The following is a 17,273-nucleotide window of genomic DNA, read 5'->3' as shown; positions in this document are numbered from 1 at the left end:
TGCAGCTTTATTGAACAAACATAGAATACTAGCTGTACTACCCGAACCAGTGAGTTCATGTGTGGTATCACTGTGTTGCCCCAACTGCCGTTCGCCTCACACAAGCAAGACAGCAACGATGGATTTGCCCCCCCCCCCCCCACACACACACACAGACACATACACACTGCATTCAAACAAGAGGAACCCACTTTTGAGCTCTGCTCGTTGCCCCCACCCCTGGCTTGGGTACCCCACTACCATCATGAGGCAGTTATTCATTTGCCTCATGCCCCCATAACCTAGCTGCAGCCTGAGGATACCCTCGCACCAAAGATTTCTTCTAAGACCTCCTGCAGTGAGTTATTAAATAAGTCCTACCCTATGTCGGACAAATGTATCAGGTTACATCTGTAAAGACACCCACATTGAATATCGGCCCACCCATGTTGAATCTGGAGTCCCCTTAATCTTTGAACATATGGTCCCACCTGCCTGCTCAACTTTCTGCGCTCTCTATTCCACAACTTTGACTTGCCCCATCTCATGCACGGTATGATATCGGATCATACCAAGCAACTATGTTAAATAGAGAAGATGACTCCGCAAAGTCCTCCCTTTTAATTTGCAGTAGCTGCTTGCAGAACAATCTTCCTAAATCATTCCCACCCAGGTGAATAATAATAGCCTCCAGGTGGACCCACACTGCTGACAGCGCCGCAACAGGGGTAACAGGTGCTCCCATAGCATACTGCGGTGATTAATCCATTCAATGTAGACCCCACATGGTGCCAATCCAAATGCATCCTGTATGGTCACTCACGTGTGTTCCTGGCTACCCAATTAACAAAGGAGTGGCCCACATTCCAGACTGTCCTTCGCCCATTGTGCATACCAGTAACACATTTATTGGCATTATTAGTTGCTACCTGGGCCAGGTCTAACATAAAGGACGACTTCCATCTACCTATTCCCTGTATGATTTCCTTCATAGCGCTGGTCGCTGCGCCAATTCTGAATGAGTGAGCTCAAACTCCCCTGGGTTCAGGCTGAGGTAACCTAACATCTCCTTAAGCACTGCTGTAAACTAGTACCTAGTGAGTGGGACCCCATTAGCATGCACTAGCAGGTGAAGTCCCCTGGTAAGTTTGCTTGCTAAGAATAAATCCAGATTCCTCAATGGTTCATGACTTGAGATTCTATTTGCCTCAATCATAGTGGGGCGCCCCTCCCCTCCTGGTTAGTTTTTGAACGGTGTATTAAGATAAACCCTGCCCCACCTCTGGTATGAACATTCCGCATAAGTGTGCCTTTGTGACAGGTATTGGTTTTGGATCCAGCCACTAACTCTCTCACCCTCATTGTTCCGAAAAAGCCCAAGGAGAAAGCTGCCCAAAAAAGGCAAACCTCAAAATTAGATTTGCACACTGATGGAAGTGCCTTCCACAGGCGTATAAGTAGCTCATGCATGATGGGCTTTCTTAAATCCTTCCTTGGCCCAACTTTCCATCCCCATCCTGCTAGCATCTTCTTTACTATGAAGGCCCTGGTTGGGTCCCCCCACCCTTGCGCCTTCATGAAAAAGGAGAATCCTGCAAGATGATTTGTTACCGCTCCCCTAGACAACCCCCTCATCCTTTGATATATTGGACAATAAAGTTAGCTGGTACAGGACCCTGCATCCATCCCAATAGAACCAAAAATGCATGCACCAGATCGTATCCCCGATAGGCTGCCCATGTTGTTGGGCCTAGCGCTTCATGTAACAGGTCCCAGGTGGTCGCTCCATAGGCACTCTGGGACCATTGTAGCCTCCATGTCCGCATCCAGTACCAATATGCAAAATTAATCCCATTTAGCATGCGAGAGTACATCAGCCACCCTATTACTTACACCATGCCATGTCCTGATGGTCATGTTAAAACACAAACACTGCAGAACTGTTTCCCTACATAAATCCATTTTTGGGCATTTCACGGAGTGCATATTGATGACCTCAACTACTGCCTGATTGTCACACCAGAAGATTATTTTCTTATTGGCAAGCCTTACACCCTACACCACTAGAGTGACCAATATGGGAAATAATTCAAGAAATGTTATGTTCTTGGTCAGTCCCCCCTCCCTCCATGCTGAGGGCCATGGCTCAACATACCACAAGTCTGGGCAATATACATCAAATCCCCAACTGCCTGATACATCAGAATATATATATTCAAGACGCGGTTGGAGATCGCAGTTTCCTGCCACATAGATTCGCTAAGGAAGTTGACCTAGATGGCCAAATCCTTCTTCATGGCCACAGATATGCAGATAAAATGATGCAGCCGACTGATGCCTGCCATAGCTTGGGTCAGCCTCCTAAGGAATACCCTCCCATCAGGATGACTCAACATGCAAAATTCAGGCTCCCCACAAGGAACTGAATGCTGACCAAAGTCAGCTTCCTCACTACTAATGCATGCTGGAGCATTTCGCACAACTTGCGCAGCTTGTCAATAGATAGCCTAGATACCATCTTATCTGAATTGAGCTCGATGCCCAAGAAGAACATGACCTTGCATGGACCATCAGTTTTCTCCCCTGGCAATGGCACAGTAAACTCAGAAGCCATGTCTTGGAATTCAGATAACAGTTTGACACAAGTGTCAGACCCACGGGGTCCCATGAAGAGAAAATCATACAGGTACTGTATGACATTCTGAATGCCAGTTCGCTGCTCAACCACCCAGTGGAGGAAAGAACTGAACAGCTCAAAGCAAGCGCAAGAAACAGCACAGTGTATTGGCATGCATTTGTCAAAATATAATTGCCCCCTGAAATGGAAGCCTAACAGGGGAAAGCTATGCGGATGGATGGGGAGCAACGTAAAAGCCAATTCGATGTGGGTCTTCAACATCAAGGCACCCTTTCCACAACTCCTCAGCAATGCAATGGCACTGTCAAAGGAGGCGTATTGTACAGAGCATTCATTCTGTGGCAACTGATCATTCACTGAACTTCCGGGTAGATGAGACAAATTTTGAATGAGCTTAAATTTCCCAGGCTCTTTTTTTGTCATGACCTCCAAAGGTAAGAATATCATCTCCGCAAATGTAGGTCAGTGAAGGGACCGGCTATCCTACTCAGGCATAACTCAGTGTCAATCTTCTGCTGCACTATGCTGATGTGGCATACTACTGAACCCACGTTGTGTGCCGAGCTCTTGGGAATTTCACCCCGAAAAAGAATCTCAAACTCTACCCGGAACCCTTCTATTATTTTGAAAGCAGCACTGCACTTGGGATAACAGTCAAGCCAAGCCATCATACTGGCCAGTTTGATCGGAGTTGGGGCTCTCGAATACGCTCTACACTCATTGGCTTTTGCAGAACTCCCTGTATTAAGCCTCTTACTGCACCTAACTGTGGAATGGAACAAGCATGCTTAAACTTGCAATCCTGGAAATTGCAAGCGGACTTGTTTAAGCACCAGCATACTTTACTATTTGCAGGAGCAGAGGAAGGGCCAGCTGAGTTGTTAGATCTTTGCACTGCCTGCCCCCATGCACCCACATTGGCCACTTTCTTCTTCAACTGCCTGAGTCACAGCCCCACGTCCTGAGTACCCCATGACATGAACCAATCTTCTTCCATTTTACCTCGGAAGCGTTCATCGTAATTCAGCCATGCTCATCCTCCATACTCCTTCTATACCTCAAGGATCGTGTCAGCATAACTCAACAGAGGCCTGTACTGCACATGATCATTCTGCCCCACAATGCTAATCATTCTGAGGAAAGCCCTAGTCCAGTTAACTATGTTCCTTGCTACCTTTGTATATGGGCCACTGTCTTCTTCTCCACCTTTGTTCTTTTTCCTATCAATTTTCTTTCTCCTCCCTTCCATTATGCTAAAAATATCAACATAAATGCACTTGTTGATTTTCTTGTGCACAGCTCTGGGGACACTCTCCCACAGTTGTGACAGCATGGTTAGTGTGGGTGGCTCCCTACCTGCCTCAGCCACATCGGCCAGAGGTTTGGGAGTGCTCTCATCACCAGATGAGTTTGAATTCGATGAGTCAGATGAACCTCTGGAGCTGGAGCCCTCCTTCACAACCCGCTTCCTCTTATGCTTCTGAGCTACAGACATACAATTTTGACCCCTACTAACAGTGCTACTCTGATCCTCATTTAACTCGGCATCGCCCACCCCGTGAGTGTCAGCTCCCACACTGGATGATGAAGTACCTGGCACAACCTCTGCTGGAGCTACAGTGTCGCCGATGGTGGATCATAGACATCATAAACTGGCCAACATCATAAACTGTTCCCTCACTCACGGAACAGTCCCGGACGCTTTAAAAACAGCCTCTCTGAAACCTTTACTAAAAAAAACCTAACTTGGACCCATCCAACCCCATAAATTTCCGCCCCATTGCCAACCTACCTTTCATAGCCAAGCTAATGGAAAAACTGGTCAACACTCGACTCACAGACTACCTCGACTACCACAACATTCTATACCCATCACAATTCGGATTCAGGAAATGCAGAAACCCAGAATCTCTCCTACTCTCACTAATTGATAACATCCTGATGGGCCTCGACAAAGGTCAATCCTACCTGCTAGCTCTGCTAGACATCTCTGCAGCGTTCGACACAGTTAACCACACAATCCTCATCAACCGTCTGATGGAAATAGGCATCTCAGGCTCTGCTCTCCTCTGGTTAAAATCCTTTCTAAGCGACAGGTATTACAAAGTAAAAATAATCAACAAAGAGTCACCCCCCGTAGCGTCCAAGCAAGGAGTTCCACAGGGTTCCTTGCTCTCCTCGACCCTATTCAACATTTATCTTCTCCCCCTATGCCAACTACTCAACAACCTCAACCTCACCCACTTTATTTATGCGAACGACATGCAGATCCTAATCCCCATCAAGGATTCCATCTCCGACACTCTAAACTATTGGAACAGCTGCCTTCACACTATTAACCTCCTTCTCACAAGCCTCAGCCTGGTTCTCAATATGTCCAAAACCGAACTGCTGATCATCTCCCCCAATGATAATAACCTACTAGCCAACACCACAAATATACCATTAGTAAATCAAGTGAGAGACCTTGGAGCCACCCTAGACTACAGAATGAACCTTAAAAAATTCATTAACTCCACCACTAAAGAAGGCTTTTATAAACTACAGGTCCTAAAACAGTTAAGACCCCTCCTACACTTCCATGACTACCACTCTGTCCTGCAAGCCATACTATTCTCAAAGATCGATTATTGCAATGCTCTTCTGCTTGGTCTCCCCACCTCTTCTACCAAACCTCTTCAGATGCTGCAAAACACTGCAGCCAGGATCCTCACAAACTCTCGCTGTATGGACCACATCACACCGATTCTAAAAATACTACACTGGCTACCCATCCACTACAGAATACTCTTCAAGACACTGACCATCATTCACAAAACCATATATCAGCAATCCTCTCTCCAAATTACCATACCCCTCGAACTCCACTCCTCATCAAGGCCAACCAGATCTGCATACAGAGGCTCCCTCCAGGTTCCCCCTAGCAAATCCGCTATACACAACTCCATTGAAAAACGAGCGCTATCAACCGCTGGACCGCATCACTGGAATTCTCTCCCGCCAGATTTACGCCAAGAACATTGTCATCTCACCTTCAGAAAAAAACTGAAAACATGGCTGTTCGCCCAAGCATATCCATGAAGAAGCCTTATGGTAACCCGCACAGACCACCAACCCTCGGTTGCGTCCTTCTTTCCGCTTCACAAAGGATCTGTTAGGCTAGAACTGCTCACTCAAATAACTTGTCAAATAGACTCCACTATGTAAACTGTACATAATTTTACCATGTAAGCAATTGCTCTCTGCTTACATGCACTGCTCTCCAGTTATAAATTGTTTAATCTATCCCTTTTTTCTTCTAATGGCCTTGTTCTACATTCCCTGTTGTAATGTAACTTTCGCTTTCTGTGTTAACTGGTTTACCCCCTAGTTTATTGTAAATCGGTAAGATAAGACCTGGTTTTGAGCATCGGTATATTAAAAGAACTTAAATAAATAAATAAATAAATAAATGTGTCCACTGTCCTGGGCTGCTCAGACCCAGCCACAGTCTGTACCACTGAGCCCATGGACAGTGGAGGCCCAGACGATGCTGCTGTGAAATCGACACATTACTGTGTTCCTGACTGTGCATCACTGATGCCAATTGGAGATCTGTGAATCACATCACTAGTCTCCATGCCAGCTGTTCTTGAAGCTGCTGCCTGCCCACCTCTTCCGATCAGTCATGGGCGGGGGGGATACATGGTGCCTAAAACAGTGGGACGCATGCATAAGCCCCTGGATATCTCAGGTATCCGGCACCCCATTGTGTGGCCATAGAACCGGTAATCAGAAGTACTTTGTTGCACTGTGGACCTACCCCCATGTGCCCAAACCTGCATCTGCTGCGGACTCAGCCATTGCATGCCCGCTGCTTCTCCAAATCTTGCACTGAATGCAGTGGGAGATACCCCACTTGGTAAATGGCCTGCCCAAGTACACCCAATTGGTTGAGCTGCAAGACCCTGGCCAGCCCAAGTACCTGCCTACAGCCCGCCCAGCACTGCTGTAGCCTCTGCGCTTCCTTGGGCTTGCGCCTCCTCCATTGGCAGTGGATGGGACTGCTGAACGCCAGTCCACAGATTATCGACCTGTGCCACTGCAGCTTCATCAGCGCCCATTGCTGCTCCTAGAGGCACTTCAACCACCCCACCTTTAAGGCTTCGTGAGACAAATCCATCTCTGGCTGACTCAGATCTCGCAGTGGCCACGGCTTCCCATTTCCTTTGTATCTGCCGGATTGCCCTGTGTGCTGCACCGGAGCGCAAGGTAATGCTGTCGTTTTCCTTCCTCCTCGTCTCGGCTGCAGCCCACAAAGCTTACCTCTTCCTGATCACTTGGATCGGTAACACCCTCTGTGCACGCCAGCCCACATTGTCCTTCAGTGCTCTTACCGGCAAGATGAGATCCGTTCATGTCATGCTCACCAAGACACTCCACTATCGCTGTAGCGATGCCTGCCACCAGGAAAGGGAATGATCACCGCCACGTCACTGACCACTGTGAGGTTTACTGATTGCCACGAGCTCCGAACAAAGCCGCCGCTGCAAATATGACACCCCAGATTAGTGATCTGGGATTTAAATGTCCTTTGTGTGCGTCATCGATATGCACCGGCCTCAGGTCCTACTCTGCATCTCGCGCATGCGTGCCTGTCGCAAAGCTCGCCGGCGCTGCGCATACGTGGGATTAATGCCATTCAACCCGTGTCGGAGGAGAACGGAGGGAGCAGCGATGGAGGAACCGATTCCCATCCCTCAAGCCATCCAAGTCGTCACCCGTAAGCACAGACCCCAATGTATGGGGTGGAGGAGACAGCGCATGAGACGGGAGGTCCCCCCGGTGCAAATTTATTTGGTGCACCAGGCAGGGGCCAGGTCCTTGCCATATTTTTGATTGCTGAAGTAAATTCTTCCAAGTCACTTTGTTGGGAGTGATGCAGAAGGGAGAATAAATTAGCATCTTTGTTCTGTTGAGAAAAATCTCCACTCTCTTCAGTAATTCTAATTTCTTTTCTCTCTCCTTTCAGTGGTATCTTCTGATCAAAGCTCTCTCTTGATGGGATCTGTTCTCTCTCTTGCACAGTCAGGAAAACTGTAGGCTGCTGCCTTCTTTGTGACAATATCCTTTCTGTCCCTGCACAGGTTGTACACAGAGCGCCAACAGTTAAATTACCGCGTGCATTCAGTGGGGTGCACTGGCACTGAGGTCCACATCTCCGTGTGCCCGTTCGAGTTCTACAAAGGGAATACAACCGGAGTCTGCAAAGGGGGGATGCCAGTAGTGGTCAGCTGTCTGGCAGGCCCCATGTTTGCCAGCGGTATCACACAGAAGAAGAAACAGCAGCAGCAGCAGCAGGGAGAGGTAAGTTAACTTTGGATATGGCAGCAATAAGTTATTGCAGGGGTTTTCACCCCAGTCTTCAGGACATACCCAGCCAGACAGGTTTTCAGGATACCTGAAATGAATATGTATGAGACAGATTTGCATACAATGGAGGCAGTGCATAGAAATCTATCTCATGCATATTCATGAAAACCCAAAGGCCTGGTATGCCCCGAGGACTGGGTTGAGAATCAGCTGACAATGTAGTATTCTTAATGTCTTCTGAACTGCTTAGCTGCTCATCGTTTTTCAAGCTGCTACGTGTAAGCAGTGGCATACTAAGGGGGGGAGAGAGGGGCAGTCCGCTCCAGGTGACAACAGGGGGAGGGGTGCCATTGCAGCCAGCAAGGACGGTCATGCAGCGGCGTGGAGAAGTAATGTGCTGGTGGGGTTCCCACTCCCCGTCAGCAAAAGTGAGGTCCTGCAGAAGAAGAGGCCAGCAGCAGATGAAGAAGAGGCCAGGCGGGCCCTTGGCATTTGTACAGCACTGGCAGCAGAAGAGACTCTGCGATGCCACTTGCTTTTCCCAGAGCCAGCAGCAGAAGAAGAGCTCCAAAATGTGTGTGAGAGAGTGAAAGGCTGGCCTTGTGAGAGTGTCAGGGTATGAGAGGGTGTGGTGTGTGTCTGTGTGTGTATGTGTATGTGTGAAAGAGAGTGCCTGTGTGTATGAGATTGAGTGTGTGTGCCTGTGTATATATATATGAGAGGGTGCCTATGGGTGCATATGTATAAGAGGGTGCATGTGTGCCTGCAGGGGTTGGAGTGAGACACAGAGGAAGCATGTGTGTGTGTGCTTGAGTGAGACAGAGGAATCGTGTGTGAGAGAAACAAAGGAAGCTTTTGTGTGTGTGTGTGTGTGAGAGAGAGAGAGGAAACGTATGTGTCTGTCTCTCTCTCTCACACACACACACACACACACACACACACTCAAGCTCCCTCTGCCTCTCACCAAGCATGTATGTGTGTGTGAGACAGAGGGAGCATATTTTGTTTGTGTCTGTGTGTGTGTGTGTATCCCCAGTCCAAGACAATCTCAGGGCGACAGGTATGGAGAGCGAGGGATCTTTAAAATCCTTATTAGTTTTAATTACTGGGTGTTATTTGATGTCTGCTATTTTGAAATATTTTATTGATGTTTAGGAAATTTTTAAAAATTTGTACAGGAGCTTCTAATTATTGAATGTTATCTATTCATCAGGGGGTAGATTTTTTAAAAAAGCGCGTTCGCGTACTTTTGTTTGCGCACCAGGCGCAAACAAAAGTACGCGAACTGCCGATTTTGGGCAGCCGGTGCGCGCCGAGCCGCGCAGCCTGTCACCGTTCCCTCCGAGGCCACTCCAAAATCGGAACAGCCTCGGAGGGAACTTTCTTTCGCCCTCCCCTCACCTTCCCCTCCCTTCCCCTACCTAACCCACCCCCCCGGCCCTATCTAAACCTCCCCCCTACCTTTATCCACGGATTTACGCCTCCCGGAGGGAGACGTAAATCCACGCGCGCCAGCGGGCTGCTGGCGCGCCGAGACTCGACCCGGGGGCGGTTCCGGAGGGCGCGGCCACGCCCCCGGAATGCCCCAGCCCGAAACCACGCCCCCGGGCCCGCCCCGAAATGCCGCGTCCCGCCCCCGACATGCCGCGTCGTTCGGCCCCACCCCCGACACGCCCCCGACACGCCCCCTTCCGAAAACCCCAGGACCTACGTGCGTCCCGGGGTTCTGCGCGCGCCGGCGGCCTATGGAAAATAGGCGCACCGGCGCGCAAGGCTTTTAAAATCCGCCCGCAGCTGTTTTGAAATGTATATTTTTAGTATGATTTTACTATTCTGATTAATTTGTATTTCTTGATTGTATTATTTTGAGGATAGTGATTTTCTGCTTTTCCATTGTTGCACTGCATACAGAATCTGGCTTGTTGTGGTTTCCAGTTCAGTTTTTCTTTGCGTGTGTGTGTGAGAGAGATAGAGAGACAAAGGAAGCATGTGTTTATATGTGTGTTAGTGTGTGAGAGAGACACACAGGAAGCATGTGTGTGAGAAAAAAAGAGCCTGAAGAAGTGTGTGTGTGTGTGTGTATGAGAGATGGAGGATGCGTGTCGTGTGTGTGTGTATATGTGAGAGAGAGAGGTACAGAGAAATTCTCTCTCTCTCACACACACACACACACACGCGCGCGCGCTCTCTCTGTCTCTCATCAAATGTGTATGTGTGTGTATGTGAGTCAGAGGGAGCATATTTGTGTGTGTGTGTGTATGTGTGCACGCGTGCCTACCCCCAGTCTATAACAATCTTAGGATGACAGATATGGAGAATGGCACATTTTTAAAATCCTTATTTGATGTGGCTGCTCTTTTGAAATATTTTATCAATGTTTAGGACATTTTTTTAATTATATATTTTATTTATTTGTTTATTTAAAAGCATTTATTACCCGACCTTCTTGCATTCAGAAAGGGGTACATTAAGAACACACATAATATAGCAACTAGCTAATAAAAGTAATTGTTAAGTGAATCAACAATATGAGTAAAACCAAACATCATATAGCATGGCCATGCATTGAAATAACAGTCCTAAAGTAACAACTAGTAAACAAATGTCACTGTTAAGTAGTTAAAGCATTATGAATAAAATCGAACATAGGATAACATGAGCATTAGGAACTGTAGGGAAGATTTACAGGCAATTCAGAGGGGCTAAGGAACTCCAGAAGGGAGTCGTATGGGGAGTATAAATTGCTGCTTCATGTTGGGGGTGTGTGCGCCAAAGGAAGTATCTGCCCCGGGTGCCAAATACTTTAAGTACACCACTGCAGGTAAGACCTTTATAGTAAAGAAGCCCCATCTAGAAATGTTTGTCCCACTAATGTTCTTTTACAGAAGGATTCTTTGTGGGCAATTAAGGCTCTCATTCATTTGTCACAATCTCTTCGTGCCTCAAATGGTATGTAAGGTTTGCATGAGGGTATCCCGCTGGATCTGATCGGTGGCCTGTGTGATAACGGTGCCTCATGTCAGGCCTCAAGCTTTGATCTCATTGTCTATTGTTATTTAGCATGTCAGTTGCTTCAGATCAATGTTGCTCCCCTGATCTTCAATAAATGTCATGTTGAGCATATTTAATCAGCTCTTTGAGAACTGCATTGATTGCCAATTGAAAGAAGGGATTCATTTCAAAATCTCATCAGGTCTGTTCAAGGTTCTGCAAGGTCTTGAACCACAGAACTTGATCAAGTTGGTGACTATGTATAGTTCCCGTGGGGCCAATGCCATCTCCCTTTCCCTTTCCCTGCCCTCACACACTCCCTTCCCTTCCCTCTCAGTCACTCACCTCCTTCCCTCACTCTAACCTCCCTTCTCTCTCCTCTTGTCACTCACCCTGCTGCTCAATCCCCTTCCCTTTCCTCTCATCCACTCACCCTCACAATCCCATTCACCCTCTTTCCTTCCTCCATTTTCACTCCCTTCCTTTTCCTCTGTCACTAACTCCCACTCATCCCCCACTCTCTCTCCTTCCCTTCCCTCCCTCAGTCAGTCCTCACCTCCCTCCCACTCACTCCCTTCCTTCCCTTCCTTGGACCAGTTCTTTTCAACATTTTTGGTAGCAATACTGCGGAAGGATTAACGGGAAAGTTGTGGAAAACATGAGGGTAGATCTGATGAACCCTGAGGAATGGTCTAGGTATGGCAGTTAAAATGAAATGCTAATAAATGCAGGGTTATGCATGTAGACTGAAAAAACCCAACAGAGAGGTACCTTGAATCACATGACTCTTTGCAATAGATATCTCAGGAACTATGCTCAGTTGGTTTCACTGATTTCTGTCCAAACTACCTCAACAGATGAGATGTGGCTCCCTTGTTTCAGCCTGGTAGTGTTTGACAACATGGTTACCCCAAGGTTCAGCTCTCTCAGCTGCCTTCTTTAACATCTATAATTAACCCAATATGTAGATTATTATCAGGGTTAGGTTTACAATATATTGATCAAGTTCTGTGGTTCAAGACCTTGCAGAACCTTGAACAGAACTGATGAGATTTTGAAATGAATCCTTCTTACAATTGGCAATCAATACAATATAGATTGTTTGCTAGTGATATTTAATTATTCTTTCCAATTACAGCTACCATTCAGAGGGGCCAATGCAAAAAAAAAAAAAAGCGCTGAAAGCGGGCACTGAGTGTGCCTAACGCGCCCCGAGGAACCTCTCTGCTTTATCATTGGCTGCAATCTCTCTCTCAGCTGAAAACTAACAAACTTGCCCTCCGTGTCTCAAAAAACAGAAATAATTTTGGCCTGATTTCCAATCCACGTTGCCAACCAGTAAAGAATGTGCGAATAATGGTGGATTCTGATCTTCCTTTCTGTTTACAGATAAAATCAGTATCTAAAGTTTATATTATAAACTTTGTGTTTTACAGAAACTAAAACCATATCTGAATTTTTCAGAGTTTTGTACCCCTATACAAGTGTTAATCACTTCTGGTTTGAATTATTGCAACTCCATTTTTTCTTGGGCTACCTGCCTTACCAGTTAAATCACTACAAAAGATTCAAAGTTTGCAGCATGAATCCTCACTGGTACTTCTCAGTCCAACCATATTTCTCAGGTTAAAAAGCCTTCCATTGGATTCCAATATATTACAGGGTAGAATTCAAAATATTAATATTAATTAATTAGGCTGTAAAGAATAATACAACTGTGTGCATCAGTGCTCTTCCTAGAATAATCAAACCTGAGAGAAACCTGGGACATGTTTATTTGTTGTGCCTTCTGTTCGTGCTGTCTGGCTGACTGAGTGCCGTGACGGAATATTTGCCATTGCCAGCCTTGCATTATGAAACTTTACCTGAGCTTCTTAGGAAAGAATCTTGTATGAAGATGTTCAAGAAGCACCTTAAGCGCTACCTTTTTAAAGAAACCTTTGGACTGTTATAGGCAATATTTGGTGTGCCCTTAGTAATTGTTACTGCATTCACTGCTCGGGTCAATCATCAGAGCGGTTATATTTCCGGGTGTGAATATATAGTAAAGTATATCCAGCATAGCTCAGTCCACAGACTGAGCAAATAACCATGCTTATCTATGGATTGTTGTGATTGGGTAGTTGATTGTGTTTGTTTATGGAATGTATTTTATATGCTTTCATGTGAGCAGCTAAGGATGAGGATGAAAGGGGGTAGACTTTAGAGTAATCTAAATAAATATTTCTTCACAGAGGCAGGGACAGTATCGGAATTCAAGAAGGCATGGGATAAATACTGAGGCAGTTGCAGCTAGATAGCTCATGGCCTGTTTCTTTTCTGGAAAATGGCTTGGGCCGCCCTTCTGAACAGCAGCTAGCCTTGATTTGAGATACTGGGGTATGGAAGACAGTCTGGGGGGTGCCCTCTATAGAACCAAAGATTGTTTTTTGGATTTGGGGGTCAGGGGGAGGGGCCTACTATAACACTAACGGGGTTTTGAAAACTTGGAGATTGGTGGGAAAGAGATATGTGGGTCCCAACTTTTTAAAAGTTTTTTTTATGCAAAAGGGGGTGGGGGCTACCCTTTGGCCATGATTTATTCTATGTAGAAGGGGTTGAGCCCGAGGAGGGGAGGCAGAGGGACTGTCATCATCTCATGCAAACCTATGTCTATATTTGTGTTTTCATGGGGCTGCCTCAATTGGTGCCCCTGGGGTGGGGAGGAGGTTCGAGTTAGACCCCCAGTCACTTTTTTTCAGTTTTTGCACCTATTTGTTTTTCAGGCATTGGGCCCTTTAAATCTACAGCAGGAGCATTAGAGGCCCCTGTTAGGGTCTCGATGCTCCTGCGGTACATCAGCAGTTTTCTGAAAGGTGTAGATAAAATAATGTGGCTGACAAACTTCTAACTCGGCCGCATTATTTTATTTACATAAGATTACCTATGAATGAGCTACTTTGCAAAATTCATGCATGCAAATGCCATACAATACAGTTCATTGTAATCGGGGAGGGAATCTTGGCTAATTTATGTAAAATAGTGTGCAATATTTCTACAATAAGGCTATATTGCATGATATATACAGCATTTATCGCACAATATACACTGTTTAACATGCTTTATAGCCCTAATGCAGCGTAATGAATCTCTCCCTTTGGGAGTTAGGCTCCTAAATTGTCCTTTTTGAAAATTTACTACGGCTTGGTTCCTAAATTTAGGCCCCTGCAACATCCCCAGACCCTATGGAGAACAGAAGATCTGACCTGGGAATCAAGCCCAGGTCTCTGTATGGTAATACACAGCACCGCAGGGCCAGACCAAATGAGACTTTTTTTTAACCATATGCATGACATTTTCACAGAATACCTTCAGTTTTATCTCTGCATCTCTGACTGTCCCTTTTTCTCTTATTATCTCTCTCTCGTTTTGCATAGCGACTCGTCCGTCTGAAAGGTGGTGCGAAAATTGGCGAGGGCCGTGTGGAAGTGCTAAAGAAGGACAACTGGGGAACTGTCTGCGATGATCGCTGGAACCTGCAGGCTGCCAGTGTGGTGTGCAGAGAGCTGGGCTTTGGCAGTGCTAAGGAGTCGCTCACTGGAGCCCGTATGGGTCAAGGTGAGTTTGGAAGCGCTGGAGGCTCAAGGTTCTTGGTTAAGAAAAAACAAGGCTCTAGCGGGTCAGCGTTTATCCCGGCATCTCTCATGCTCTCTGTAAGAGGGATGACAAGAGTAGGAGGCAGATCCCAAAGAAAAGAAACAGAAAAAGTACAAGAGGAGGGAAATGAACGTAGGGAGGCTTCCTGAAAATAGCAAGAAGCATGTTGGCATTTTTGAGTGCTGTTGTTCCTTTCCTGTAATGCTGAGCTAAGTTGTTATCTTCCTAATGATGAAGAGATGAGACCAGTGGCTTCAGATGCATCTAACTCTCAGCAGTCACAACAATAGTTGCAGATGCAGCCAGTCTCACTATAGGATTAAAGGATTTTTCCCCATAATCCTACTTCAGTTTTAGCAGATTTCAGTGCCAGCTTCTCTTGTTTTACTATTGCCCAAATTCTCCTCTCCACTTTCTAGTTAAGATAAAGCTGTCTAGTTACCCAGTTCCAGGAGGAAGACTTTCTGATCAATATTGATTTTAAACTTCCATCCAATGCATGATGGTATTTGAAATTGGCACTGCAGGTACCAGAATGCAATAGGAAAGGGTTGTTAGAAATTCAGAATTGGTCACAAATTTCTGTGCTGGAAGTGGTTAATTTAGCAGCTCCGTTCCTTCCAATCCCTGTCAGAATTAGGCCATCTCTTGCTCAGGCCTAATCAAGAACTCACAGAAATGCAACTCACTATTTAATGGACTACATGATCCCAAGGAAGGTTAACAGAAAACCTTACCAACAACTTTATTTGGAACACCTCAGCATGAACATTCAAACACCACATTTTATTAGATTCTCTAAATTCTTCAGAACAAATATAAAATCATGGAGACAAGGCTTCAAATCCAGCTGATATTCCTTGTGACCTTGAACAAGTCACGTCACCCTCCACTGCCTCAGACACAAACTTACAGCCTGATTTACTAAGCATTTTCCTCAAAGACACAGATGTCTATGCCTTAGTAAATGATCTCCTTAGATTGTAAATCTTCTGGGGACAAACTTACCTTGAGCTATCAATGAAATGGCATGAGCTAAATGTAAAAAAAGACATAAATATCAATTCCATATCCTCTTCTGAAACATTTGTGTATAAACCTTGATATCCTGGTACAATGCCATAAGTACTTAGATAGGACAGGCGTTAGTCTGCCTCAGAAACCTTGAATGACATTTTACCTATACATTCATCCTTACAGAAGGTTTCACTTTGCATTCTGATTGCATAATAATGCAACTTCCAGGACTACTTTCAGTTAAGGATGTGGCAGTTTCAAGTAGGCAGATGCCATCTGGGTACACTAGAGTTGTGTGCCTCCATTTGGATGCTATATCTAAACCCACTTGTGACTATGAGCGTGAAGTTGTTACAGTCCCTGTGGAACTGATTGTAGATGTCTCTGGTTTCTTTTTGGGACAATCTATGTGCTCTGTTTGCACTATGCATGAATGCGGTGTAGCTCTGCTGTTTATACCACAGCTATTTCTGTGTTCGGTTTTCCTCTCACCCATTTACACGCGTGCTGGGGTAAAAGAGAGCAAGAATAGTGGTGGTTCTAGAATTTTTCACATGCCTCTTTAGCTTATACGTCACACTTCTTGGCAGCGTGAAGATAAGTCCATCCAGGTGTCAATACGGCCTGGAAAAGAAGATAGCATGGAAGAAACTGACAACCTATTAATGGCCTTGCTGGGCTTTTGCCAATGGTTGGGTCATTCAGTAGCTAAGTCAGTTTTGCTTTAGTATCATTTTAGCATTTTGGACCGACCACTCAGGCATTCCATTTGCTGTAGGAAATATGGACTTGTGGTTATCTGCTCAGCATTGCTTACATGCAAAAATTCTTTGAACAGAGTGGAAGTAAGCTATCGAGTTATCAAGGTCTGAGGCAGGCCAAACCTAGTAAGGATACTCTGTAGTTTGACTCTAACAGGAATACTAGTTGCTGAAGGGAGCTGTAAGATTTCAATCTGGCAACAACAGTAGTCAACTACAGATAAGAAACATTTTTCAGAACATTTACAAGTGTTTGCCATGGAAGGTCCAGGAGGCTGGTTGTTATAAAAGGTTCCTTCTGCTGGTGTGGCTTGTTTTCATTGCAGAACTGGCAGCATTTCACACCTTCTTGGATATCTTTTTTGATAGATGACCACTAGATTGAAGCTTTTTGCTATCTCCTGGCACTTTGTGGCCTATTCAATAAAGCTGGTGCTAAAAGAGATTAATGTACCAGAAAAAAATGTAATGTGCATGCTAAAATACTACGTAATGAGTGATACAAAAAGATTTAAAATGTGTATAGGAGAAGAGATCACGTGATGCTGTGAAGGGAGCAGGACGTGTTTCTGACCAGCTCGCTTCGGGCCTACCCGCCATCCGCCACCGACCTGTGGCTACTTGCTCTTTTTAGGGCCAATTTGGATGCCCCGCAGCAGTGCTGAGAGTTCTATCGCTTTTATTGGGACTTGCGCGTGGTTATGTTGAGCCGGGTCCTGAAAATGATAAAGAAAAAACCCGGCTGACTCCCTCCAAGATGGCTGATGGAGCCAGCATCCACTGAGGTACTGGTTGCTGTGGTTACAGGGGCAGTTGACACAGCCATCGATCTTATGCTGGTTGGGAAATTTGAAGCACTCTCTGCGAAATTAGATGCTTTGACTGGCGCTTCTGAGTTG

The 17,273-nt window shown here is 45.8% G+C and overlaps 1 protein-coding gene across 3 annotated transcripts in view; it reads left to right on the top strand.

Moving 5' to 3' along the window:
- LOXL3 (lysyl oxidase like 3) overlaps positions 1-17,273 on the top strand; it is a 180,102-nt gene that overhangs the window by 112,173 nt on the left and 50,656 nt on the right. For all 3 annotated transcript variants that reach the window (XM_029595924.1, XM_029595915.1, XM_029595906.1), the window contains 2 exons: positions 7,744-7,963; positions 14,377-14,557. In XM_029595924.1, coding sequence (XP_029451784.1) covers positions 7,744-7,963; positions 14,377-14,557 — 401 coding nt within the window. The remainder of the gene's footprint in view (positions 1-7,743; positions 7,964-14,376; positions 14,558-17,273) is intronic.

The sequence above is a fragment of the Rhinatrema bivittatum genome, chromosome 1, assembly GCF_901001135.1.
Source record: "Rhinatrema bivittatum chromosome 1, aRhiBiv1.1, whole genome shotgun sequence".
In the NCBI taxonomy this organism is placed as follows: Eukaryota; Metazoa; Chordata; class Amphibia; order Gymnophiona; family Rhinatrematidae; genus Rhinatrema; species Rhinatrema bivittatum.
The sequence above is the reverse complement of the archived record's forward strand: the minus strand, read 5'-3'. Positions and strand labels throughout refer to the sequence as shown.